At 43.2% G+C, this 11751-nt stretch overlaps 1 protein-coding gene across 1 annotated transcript; it reads right to left on the bottom strand.

The window, feature by feature from the left end:
* Nucleotides 1-449: 449 nt before the first annotated feature.
* Nucleotides 450-8555, bottom strand: slc5a2 (solute carrier family 5 member 2; the record flags this gene model as incomplete). Its single annotated transcript, XM_083913883.1, has 15 exons — nucleotides 450-918; nucleotides 1001-1118; nucleotides 2088-2303; nucleotides 2385-2553; nucleotides 3092-3242; nucleotides 3387-3494; nucleotides 3705-3840; nucleotides 4507-4736; nucleotides 5382-5462; nucleotides 6770-6875; nucleotides 6962-7066; nucleotides 7178-7237; nucleotides 7386-7490; nucleotides 8250-8321; nucleotides 8457-8555. The coding sequence occupies 15 exons, from the start codon at nucleotides 8553-8555 to the stop codon at nucleotides 707-709; spliced, it is 1968 nt and encodes a 655-aa protein (XP_083770009.1). The 3' UTR covers nucleotides 450-706.
* Nucleotides 8556-11751: the final 3196 nt, after the last annotated feature.

The raw sequence follows: 11751 nt of genomic DNA, 5'->3' as shown, positions 1-11751 counted from the left end.
CGAGATGCTTCCATTCACATAAAAGGTATCAAATGAAGTCTATCTGTATCACTTTAAATGACTTCCCTCTAGGAGAACTAGACATGCACATTAGCCTACAAAACAATCTCCTTTATTATGTATTTATTGCACTCTAGGTGACTGTAAAGTGACTCAATTTCACACATTTCTTATTGATTTCTTGAGCCCAAGTTTTAAAAAGGAGTCGGAAAAAACTTTTGAAAGCAATTCTTCGGGCTGACTTGAGACTTTATTGAGTTTACGTTCATCTGGCTTCCTAATTATCCTACTTCTTTCATCTCGCACCTTTTTTATTTCAGTGCTGGAATCGGGCACAGGCTGACCTGGGATTGAATCAACGTGCAACAGTATACAGTAATGGCATTCTAACCTGATAAAACACTTTCAGGCCGCATTACACACACACACACACTCTTTAAAACTGTTGAAGGATGCCAACCCACTGTGCTCTACATAGAAGTGAGACTCCTGGTAGTTTACTTGCACGGCTGCCTATTTTGAACTTTCTGTAAATTGTGACATGTGTGACTTGCAGTGCAGTGACAAGTAATTGCCAACAGGTGGCAAAACAGGTTTGATTCATCCTCTGAAGAGTGACTTCCTGAATCATCCCAGCTCACTGATTGAACAGAATCACATCAAGTTACCAACTCACATCCACTTCCAACCAGAATGAATAGGACTGTTAGGCATAGTAACCCCACAGAAACACAGCTACAGTCATCATAATGAGAGCATTAGCATCCACGGTGTACTTCCACACCGGGTCCTCGCTGATATCGGGCAGTTTCTCTGACGACTCAGGCGTGTCTTCCTCATGGCCCTGGGTGCCTCCTCCCCCGCCACAGAACCGACCAATTAGGCGACCGACACAAGACTTTTCTTCCCCCTCAGCCACTGAGAGGGAGAGAGAGAGGAGTTGGTATGTATTTTCTCATCATTTGTTCATTTGTTGTCTCTGTGACGGTTTCTTTCTTACCTGAATGACTATTCTCCTCCGCCTCTCTCCGGGCTCTTCTTCCTTTCTCCTCTTGTTCCCAGTCCAGATCATTCCTCTCCTCTTTGGAGTGACGCAGGCTGAACACCAGACGATGGAGCTGAAAGGATTTCACAAGACACATACTGTAAAAACCTTTTTTACGTTTCCTCTTTAAAGGTCTTATATTGTAAAACTGAGATTTTTTTAAATGACAAAGCAATTTGAGAAGAATAAGAATTCCTTTATTAATCCCAAGGGGATATTAATTTTTTTCACTCTGTTATTATTATTCAGCTCACACACACACACACACACAGGCCTGAGATACACACACACGCACAGACAGGACCTATATACATGCAATTAATGTCAGAGTGAGGGGGCTGCCAATGGATCGGCGCCCCGAGCAGTCGGGGGTTCAGAGCTTTGCTCAACAGCACCTCGGCAGTGCCCAGGAGATGAACTGGCACCTCTCCAGCCACCAGTCCACACTCCACACTCCACACAGGGACTCGAACTGGCGACCCTACTATTGACTGAGCTACTGCCACCCCCAAAGGTGCTATATAAATACTGTACTGTGATACTATCAAATTGCCCGATCCACAGAGAAATGCCCAAAGCTAGTATTCAGCAACAATGCCTTTAACCGAGCCATCAGGACTTCTGTATGGTTGTGATGTCACAACTATACTATATAAAGGTACAACGTGCTGCTACATACATATGTTTTATCAAAAAACGGCCGCTCAAACGGCCGCTTGAGCGACTCACATGCAAATTAGGAGCGTTTCAGCGAGATAGACCCGCCTCATTCTGGGTATTCGACCATAGTGGAAACGCATCTAAAGAGACAGGTGCTTAAATGGAGCGTTTCAGACAGAGGGTAAATACAGGTATGATAAAAAAATAAAGTGTTTTGTGAACATTTAAGCTTGTATACATGAAACACAAAATACAAGTGTGAACTTGAAAATGAGCGTAATATGGGACCTTTAAATGCTTAATCCACTTTCATGTCATAGACACATGATGAATGAGATATTGTCTTTAGGACCTTGATACAGTAAGTAAGTGAGTCACTTACATGTTGATCATCTATGGGCTGACTGCAGTAGCTGACCACCAGCACCAGCACTGACGTACAGAAGAAGAGTATGATGGCAAAGTGGAGGTAATGGACGCCACACACCAAGAAAGGGCAGTTAGAGGGGAAAATACAGCTGCCAGAACCGAACCAGAACTCAGGCAACATCCGACACAGACCCATCACCAGGCCGCCGATCAGGCCCCAGAACGCACCCTGGAGATGGAGACGGATGGAAACCATAAAATGTGCTGGTTGATAAGATTCCACCAGGTGGTATCGTGTGTGTAGTCTCACCTTTTCATTGACCCTCTTAACAAACACAGCCAGGAGGAAGACTGAGGCGATAGGTGGAGCCAGATAGCTTGAGACTGACTGGATGTAATCAAACAGCTGACCGCTCTGAGCCGCCTGCACGACTGGGATCCAACAGATACTGACGGCTACGATGCACAGAACCCAGACCCTAAAGAGGAGAGGGCAGACAAACAGAAGAGAGATAGAGGGGGGTTGGTGATGCATTCATCATCACCTATCAATATCAATCCACAGTATCGTACGTTCATACACTTAGGAACAGCTTTTGAATCAAATGATGAACTTGTTTTACTGAATGTATATTTTATTATGTATAATTTAACAGAAGCTCTTTATATAAACTCTACAATATTATTTTACATTACAATTAGCACTTGTATCCTGGGTCTAGCTAGGAAATTCAGTTTACTTATCTTAATGGCATTTCATTGGACACACTTTAGCTATAAAGCCTTCACTAATCTATAATAAGGGAGGGAATAAGGAACATTATAGATGTTTTGAACATCAAATTGTCCTATTTCAAAATAGTTAATGTCTTTTTTTTTATGTGCATAGCAAAATGTTTGGGCCTAACAGGTTGTTTTTATATCATACGATCCCCCGATGTTCACACAGATGTTTCCCTGCTATTAAATGTTTGGGAGCTTTGTAAAATGTCTTTTTCTATAACACCGTCCCCTTACCTGCCAACGATAAGTAGCTCGCGCTCGGTGGCCTGTGGTCGTATGCGAGTCCAGATGTCCATGGTGAACAGAGTGCTGCTGCTGTTGAAGATGGAGGCCAGAGAGGACATGAGAGCAGCCAGCATCACGGCCAGCATCAGACCTCGCAAACCTACACAAAGAGCCGGCAGCAGGGACGGTGGGTGGAAGAAGAAGAAGAAGGGCACGGAGAAAAGATCATAGGAGGTTGGCCGTAAAGGTGGAGATAAAGGGTAGGTACAACTTCTTTGTATAGGTAGTTATTATGTGTTCTTACCATTTGGCATGACTGACACCACCAGTTTAGGGTAAGCAATGTTGGAGCAGCCCACCTCCGTCCCACACACCCTCTTGCACACCTCAGGGACAACACAGCCGACCTCATCTACAGGTGGACGGAGACACACTCTGTTAAGATACAGATTCCTTTCCTATATAAAAGTTAGACATTTGCTTAATTTGATTTCGACCGTGGGCTTTAGACATGACAGTTACGTTGAGTCAGTGCACCCTTACCAGAATATCTACTGCGGAGCTATTATATGATACTCTAAGATGTTAAATGGATATGAGAGGACAAGTGTAAGCTGCAGACCCGGGTAGAGGACTCGGCTGATCATGCCGGGGAACACCATGAGGAACATTGGCAGCAGTTTGAGGTAACCACACATGATGCAGCCGGCCTTCACATGGGTCAGACTACGAGCTGCCAGGCACCGCTGGACTATCACCTGGAGAAATACAAGACAGGAAAGATTATTTTGTTGTGCTGAGGAGAGACCATTTTTGGTTTAGATTTTAGATTCCATCCATTTTTTTAATGAAGAAAAAAGTCGGTTTGGTAATTTTGTCTGCGTTATGTCCTGGAGCCTTCATTAGAGTCAAACACAAGCATAGCAAACATGTTTCAGTACAAACGTGTAGGCTAACGCAGTTAATCTGTCAGCAGCCAAAGTATATTTGGATCAATATTCACACAACCGCAGAGACTGGGGAAGCCAAACAATATGGTTACACTTAAATGGCTTTTAGCTGCTGTCAGTCTTTGGTGATTTTTTGTCCTTAAGTGCATGGCTGCGATGGAGGTCACATGCATAAACACACTGTTTTTGTTTTCCTCGTATTACAAGTATGTATATCTTTAAGGAAATGGGGTAGATTATATGTAGCTTAGGCTATCTCATCAGCTTGCTGTGACTAGCCATTGCAGTTTGGATTTACATGATTTTTTATCCCAACATTTGGACAGAAGCTGGCTGATGTAAGTGTTTACCTTGACCGATAGTACCACCTCTCTTTCTCTGTCACTTCCCGCCCTTTCCCTCTCCTTGAGTCCCCTTTAAGATAAAGAAACTAAACCTTCTCAACTGAAAAGACTAACTGAGTGGGATATTCACCTGGTCTGTACACCAGTACCAGCCTCCCACTATAGCAATCCCAAACAGCACCCCAGGCCAGGGTAGGTCCCCTGTGGTTGGGTCCCTCAGCAGGTTGAAGGCGTCCTGTCTGGGGGTGTAGCAGTGGGGGGAGATGTTGTAGCGCTGGGGGTCCATGGAGGAGAAATTACTCGGTGTAGCAGAGCTGTATTTGGCCAGCAGAGCGCTGTAACCTCCTACTTCTGCAAAAGCTAGAAATGAAAAGGAGAAATGGTGAGGTATTTGTCATTTATTTGGATTTCCTACTAGTGGTCTATTTCCACGCGTAGTTTGATGACACTTGGTTCACCTCTGAATTGCATTCGACCATTACATTCGGGGCAACAGGACGGCATGTATGATTGTTCTTGTTCCAGTGTTAATGTGGGAAAACAAGACAGTAAAAATTGCACAATGATCTTGTTCTTCCTCATCTCAGCAGATATGAGTCAGCTGGTGAGTCAGCACTATCGTCTCAATGCATTACCAATTCACAAAAGGGTTTCCCGCCCACTTTTATCTCATCTGCCGCCTCCTTCTTTGACATTGTTGGTAATCTACACCAGGATTAGACTGATATATATTGACCTAGTTTGGAAAAATCAATACGGTTGCAGGGGGTGGTTGTTGTTGAAAGTTTTACGGCTCTGCAGCGTCAGCATACTGCACGCAACCACTGCGGAGAAATGAATGATTACAGACCCTAGTTAATCTCTTCCCTGTTGTGAAGCTGCGGAGGAGGGACGTAGCCACAGACCTGAAGGGACTGACGGGAGCCAACGGCATGAACTGTGCGCCGTGTGAATGAAAAATATCTATTGGAAGATTAAATAGCATGCTGCACGTTTTGTACTTACAGAAGCCTGTGAGGACGAAAGCCCCGGCAATGATGACGAAGGTCTGAACTGTGTCGGTGTACATGAGAGCAGCCAGGCCCCCTGGTAACACACACACTCACACACCTTAAAACACACACGGGCAAATCTTTGACATTTAAAGTGCATTTCCATAAAGTTGAGGGACAACACAACAGAATGGTCAACAAGGGTCAAGGGTCAAGCTCCAAAAGCACTACGTTCCTACACTTTGCCACAATGCAACAAGAAGAGTCTTTTTATTAAACCTTATTAAACCCCTATTAAATAACCACATCTTCAAATGCCAAACACTTAGTTTGTATCACAGGTTTTCTGTTTTAAATGGTCATATCTGGAGAGTAACCAGAGATTTGCGAAAGTTAGCGTCATGACAAAGGTCAAAGGGATACTTTACCAATTTAAATCCAGCTCTGTGTCAGCTCCAAACCCGGTTATCTGCACAAACTGCCCCGGTCATGACAGAGCTGGATGTTTTTTTAAACCTTTATTTACACTTATTGAGACACAGAGCGTTATTCTCCAGAGAGAGCTGATTGACATACAACAGTAAAAACAACAAACAGTTACATAGACCAGGAGATTCGCACAGAGAGAAAACAGAACACAGTCCATAAAAGTGACGAGTGCAAAGTGTCTGGAAAAACAAGGGCGTAAAATGAGTTTAAAATCCTCCAGAGGAACCACGCTGGAAAGCCTCAGTTCCTGCTGTTGTTTTTTCCAGGTTGACTTTTTTCCAGATTCTGTCCGGACCAGGGGAACAGACAGAGTCCAGAAGTCCTCAATACTGTTTATGTGACACGTACGTGGATAAATAAGAGGGCAACAGACCAAGGATGGGTTTGTAATGAAGTGGTACCAGTGCAAAACTCTGCATGTGGATAATGAAGGTCAATAGACGAGAGAATAGAGTACAATGGTGTGGGAAGGGTTTACAACCAGTTACGGATCTCAAAGCTCCGTGATAGACGGCATCCAGGAGACGAAGGGATTGAACTGAGGCGCTCATGCACAAAACATCCCCATGGTCGAGAATTTAAATCAGAGTTTAAACCAGTAAAATATCGCTTTAAGGTCAGATGGTTGAAGTAAGGCATAAGTCAAATTTAGGGTTACCATCTAGACACATTTGCAAGCCTAAGCCCTACTGACCCTGATGACATCACTACGGTATCCTCAGGGTTGTGCTCAAGAATGATAGAAAACATTATACAACTTCTTTTTCAAAGGCTGAAAAAGAAAAATCTGTTTACCCAAAATGTGGAGTAAACTGATCCATGTGTGTGTAAAATAGGTGGAGTCCCCCCTTTCAAAAAAGATCTTACGTAACTTTATGGCCCAGGCTCAGTGCATTCTTTTTGCGTACAGACCTGTAACCGTGTACAAAGCTGTTATTAACAGGAGGGTGATGACAGCCACGTAGATGTTCCACCCTAATGCCTGCTGGATAAACACAGCTCCTGAAAACATATCCACCTGGAGAGAGACAAGCAGGAGGCAGGGAGGGGAGAAATGAACAAAAACAAACTAACGCTGGGTGTTTCTCAAACAGGATGACTCACCGAGATCTTGGTGAAAATGTAGAGAAACAGAGAGATAACGGAGAGGTAGAGGCTGATCCTGGTGCCGCCGAACCTCTTCTTCAGGTACTGGGGCATCGTGATTACCTAACGCAGCACATTTCACGCAGTGGGTGTCAACATAGGACATTACAGAGGCCATCACATTGCTGAACGATACACTCGTCATAGTGTGGTAGAACAACCTGAACTACTCACCCCGGCAGTGAGGTAGACGGGTACAAACAACCAGCCCAGCAGCAGCACGATGAACAGGGCCTGACACAGTAGATAAACAACATGTCATCCTCCAGTCCACTGGGACAGACCATTGCAGTGTGACTAATGTCATTTATACATCAATGTAGTGCTTTAAAATGGTGGTTAATGGGAATGAAAGTTTTACAAGCCGTGAGTGTGGACTTACGTTCCACTCAAAGCCTCCAACAGCGATGCCGCTAGCTGCCCCGGTGCCTGCCAAGCCCACAAAGTGACCACTACCAATATTGCTGGCAAACAGAGATGCACCAACCTAAATGATAAAAGGACACAGAAGGATCCCTGAAGACGCTGAATACAAACAAGTTACAATTTAAGCCCTAAGCTGTAAGGAGTGCAGTGGCATCATGAAGACTATATGACCAGAAACACACCACCCAGAGTGGATAGTGAGGGATAGAAGATACAATTTATTTATTTAAAATGTATTAATTTCCCTTTATTAGTCCCACAAAGGGGAAATGTCCTTATTGCAGCAGCTAAGGGGATAGCACAAATAGAAGAAGCATCAATAGAAAACAATGAATTATAGGAAAATATAGAAAAATATGAACAATATAAACACGGGAAAAATAAAATATAAGAAAAACAGGAACAATATATACAATATTTGTAATTATTTTAAATTTACACCAATGCACAGAGGAAAATATTAGTTTTGCACACTGTGCATTGCATCAGTGACCCAACAAAGTTTCCAAATCAAGCCAAATATTGCCCTTTTCTGGAAGGATCCACTGTATTTAGTTGCTTACGAAGATCCAAAAGGACATAACAAGAAGTACGTACGTTTTTTTTAAATATAGAGTACTGAGCAAGACATTTGACAGTGTAAAAATAACCTTGTCAGCACACTCTGGTGGACAAACTATGAAATGTTAAGTGTTTCTAAATGATTTTAAGCATATCTTTGGCATTTCTCTGCCACATCGACTCATCATCCAATATACACTTTACTCAGATACTAATATCAGGCTATACATTTATCAGTCCAGCTCTACAGGGAACTCACCGGCCACCAGGTCATGGTGCGCCCTGCCAGGAAATATCCTCCAACCGTCCCACGATTGGTGCGAAACATGGCCTAAAAACACAGACAGGACAAATGCAATGTCACCTGCATCTCCTTATATACACACACACACAAGTATGTGACATAGACATTTTGATCAGCCCTTATGATCTCCTGTTCTGCACACACTAACACAGGTGCACGTACCCAAATTCCGACACTTATGACCATAATGAAATATCCAACGATGACGGCGATGTCTGCTGGGTTGTTGATGATCCCTTTGTCTGATGAGGGATCCTCCATTGCTCCACTTGAACCTGAATACACTTTAACCTGCAGCTTGACTTAATTAGCTTCCTTTACCTCAATCTGCATTAAATCATCTGCATGTGCCCAAGAAAATAATACTGTATCCGTAGAAGAGTGGTGCATCGACAGGAGACTCGTGGTGGTCAGTCTGAGTGAGAACTTTGACCAGCTGTGACGATGGGCAGTGTCAGCAGTTTATTAATTACAGTAATTATTAACACAGAGTAATGAAAAACAGGGTTTCGGTCATGTTACACTGGATTTTAAACTCTTTTTTACAAGATTTGTATCGACTGTCAGCATCTTTTATGCTCAAACAGCTGCTGTTTGTGCCCCCGCTCAGTACACTTCACCATAAGTTCCTGTAGTTGTACAAAAACCAAAGAAAAGTCACCAATGAGAAACGCGTAAGCAAACAGTCCTTTAATCATTTCATCAAAACATCCACTTGCCTTTCAGTTCACACACTTGATCAGATTGTACAAATGAGGGCAGCTTCACTTCTCCTGAATGGACACACAGTCTGTGGGTGTGGACGTGTGCAAAGAGCTTGTGATGAGCAGATTTAGATAGAAAAAAACATGCACGCACGCACACACGCACACACACACGCACACAACTGCCTTTCACATGTCTTTCGAGCCGTAAGCACACGGAGGAAATAGAAAAACCAACTCGTTCGACATTTGACGCTGAAAATTCAGAGTGTTATTCGAAACGAAAAAAAGAAAATGGGACGTGAACTTTTCTAGAAACACAACAACTGAAGCTCACACGTCTTAACCAACCGAAATGATAAAAACAAAAGATGGGAAAAAAAAAACAACCCTACAATGTTAGAATTAAGCTGAGTCACTGGCACATCTGCTGGGAAATTGGGGGGGATTTCTCTTCTCTGGGGGAGTCGATGTTACACTTTAGAACATCAAGTCCTACACGGCAGGGTGGTGTGAGTGAAAGGGATGAAAAGTACTTTGATTCTATTGGTTGGTGGGTTCAGGGGAAAGCAGAGTTATGAGACAACCCTGTCCAGTCTGATTTGGCCTCAAGTTTTTACAATTAAATTCAAATGAACCCTTTTTAATGCTCAAATAAACATATACACATCCTGTATCCATCTTAATTTCTTGTTTCAGGTTGATAATGTATTCACCATATCTAAACCGTAACCCGGTGAGCAATCTAAATGTTTGTTTGAACTCTAAAACACTCATTTCTAGCCTTTGACTCATTTTAGTGTCACAGACGTCTTTTTAAGTGATTTTCTCTGTATCAGACTTTAAGTTTCATGATCCAAAAACATTATTTATTAGCCCTGTTTTTGTAGTTTTGTAATGCGATGGGACTGCACTGGTAGAATTCTGCCATTTTCAGACACAGCTGGCAGTGTTTTTCATACGCGCACACATCTCCCGCAGAAGTATCTGGATTTGATCAATGTGAATAAGTAAGAGAGGAAAACTGAAAACTGAAGAGAGAAGACAAAAGAAAACACAATGGCTTACAGCAAAACTATGTGCTTACATTTGTGGGCAAACCTTCATAAAGATCAGAATTTAAGAATGAAGTTTAAAACCCTCACTTGCAGATCTCAACACATCCGCTGCTGTTGGACAGGACTGTCAAAGCCAATAGTGCCATCCTGCAGCACACCGTGGCGCTGCAGTCAGAGCATAAAATAACTATTTCAAAACAACAACAACATAAACCTCTGAAATGCATTTCAATAAATTAGGTGCGGTGCTAATGTGTCATGATAATCCATAAACTCCAAACACTTTCAATGGAGAAATTGAAACTACAATGTCATTTTTGACATTAAATCAAGTACAAACGACTGTTCAAATGGCTTGTAGGTTTAGCAAAGGTGCGGTAGTCTAGACACAGTGATGCCGTGGGTCGTCTTCACAACACCCTTCAACATTTACCTCCTGCCCCCTTCAGTCATACCACTGTAGCTGAGAAGGTCGGTTCAAGTTTTTCTTTGCTGCACACAGTAATGAACGTCTATCAAATCCTATTGACAGTGGATTTGATGTGCTTAGAGCACATATTGTGCTATATGTTAATACGGAAAATATTGTTCTGGCTATCATCTTTATTGTTGTTTTGCATATTATCCGGCCCTATCTGCACATTTCTCCCACTGCTATGTTCCACTTTATAGCAGAAAAATACCAAACATGAGCACAGTTTCTAGCACATGGGCTGCCACATTTGGGATCAGTTGGACAGTGTCGGGAATAAAGAACCGGCTCCAGATTTTCCATTCTATCTCAATCGTATGCCTCCCAGCTTTTATCAATGCTGGCATGTGTCTCTGACAGTTGCACATGGCAAAACTTTGATATTAAACTCATACGGTGCTGGAAACTTGCGACAAGAAGGAGACATGGCGCAGGGGAAGGAACAGTCTAAAGCGTTATGCCAGCAGTACGCTGAAACATCTTTCTACGCAACATGAGCCTAAATTTCAGGAATGTCATGTATTTGACACTCTACGCACGAGGGCTGCTTCTCAACTGAGCAGCACCTCTGTTACCAAGGGTAAATATCCTCCTTTACAACAACATGTGTGTCACGCAGGCAAGCTTACTTATAGCCTCTTTTTTAATGTGACTAGGAAAACAGATCCTATATAATATTCTCTCATTTCATCGCTGCTGTGGTCCGACTCTGGGATAATGAATCAGTTGTGTTGATGCTGGAAACCTGTGTAGGCCTACTCCTTCCTACTCTTTATACTTCCACACAGAACATTGATCAGGAATCAATGAGGAAATGGCTAAAGGATCAGACCGATAAGCAGAATCCATAATAGCATGGGTATCGACAAAATCTTAATTCCCACCCCTGTGGGTGCCTCTGTAGTGAGACACATGAACAGGACTTTGTAAGACACTAGGCAGCATTTTGGGACAGGCAGGTCAGACTGTGAACCTGGACAAATGAGCCATTGATGTGCTGAGTTCAGTCCATAGGTGACTTGGCTGGGAACCGTAGGGTCGCTGGTTCAAGTCCCTGTGTGGACCATGTATGGAGCGTGGACTGGTGGCTGGAGAGGTGCCAGTTCATCTCCTGGGCACTGCAGAGGTGCTGTTGAGCAAGGCACCAAACCCCCAACTGCTCAGGGCGCCGGTCACTGGCAGCCCCCTCGCTCCAACATCTCTCCTTAATTGCATGTATATAG

The sequence above is a fragment of the Echiichthys vipera genome (genome assembly GCF_963691815.1).
Source record: "Echiichthys vipera genome assembly, chromosome: 5".
NCBI classification, from domain to species: Eukaryota; Metazoa; Chordata; class Actinopteri; order Perciformes; family Trachinidae; genus Echiichthys; species Echiichthys vipera.
The sequence above is the reverse complement of the archived record's forward strand: the minus strand, read 5'-3'. Positions and strand labels throughout refer to the sequence as shown.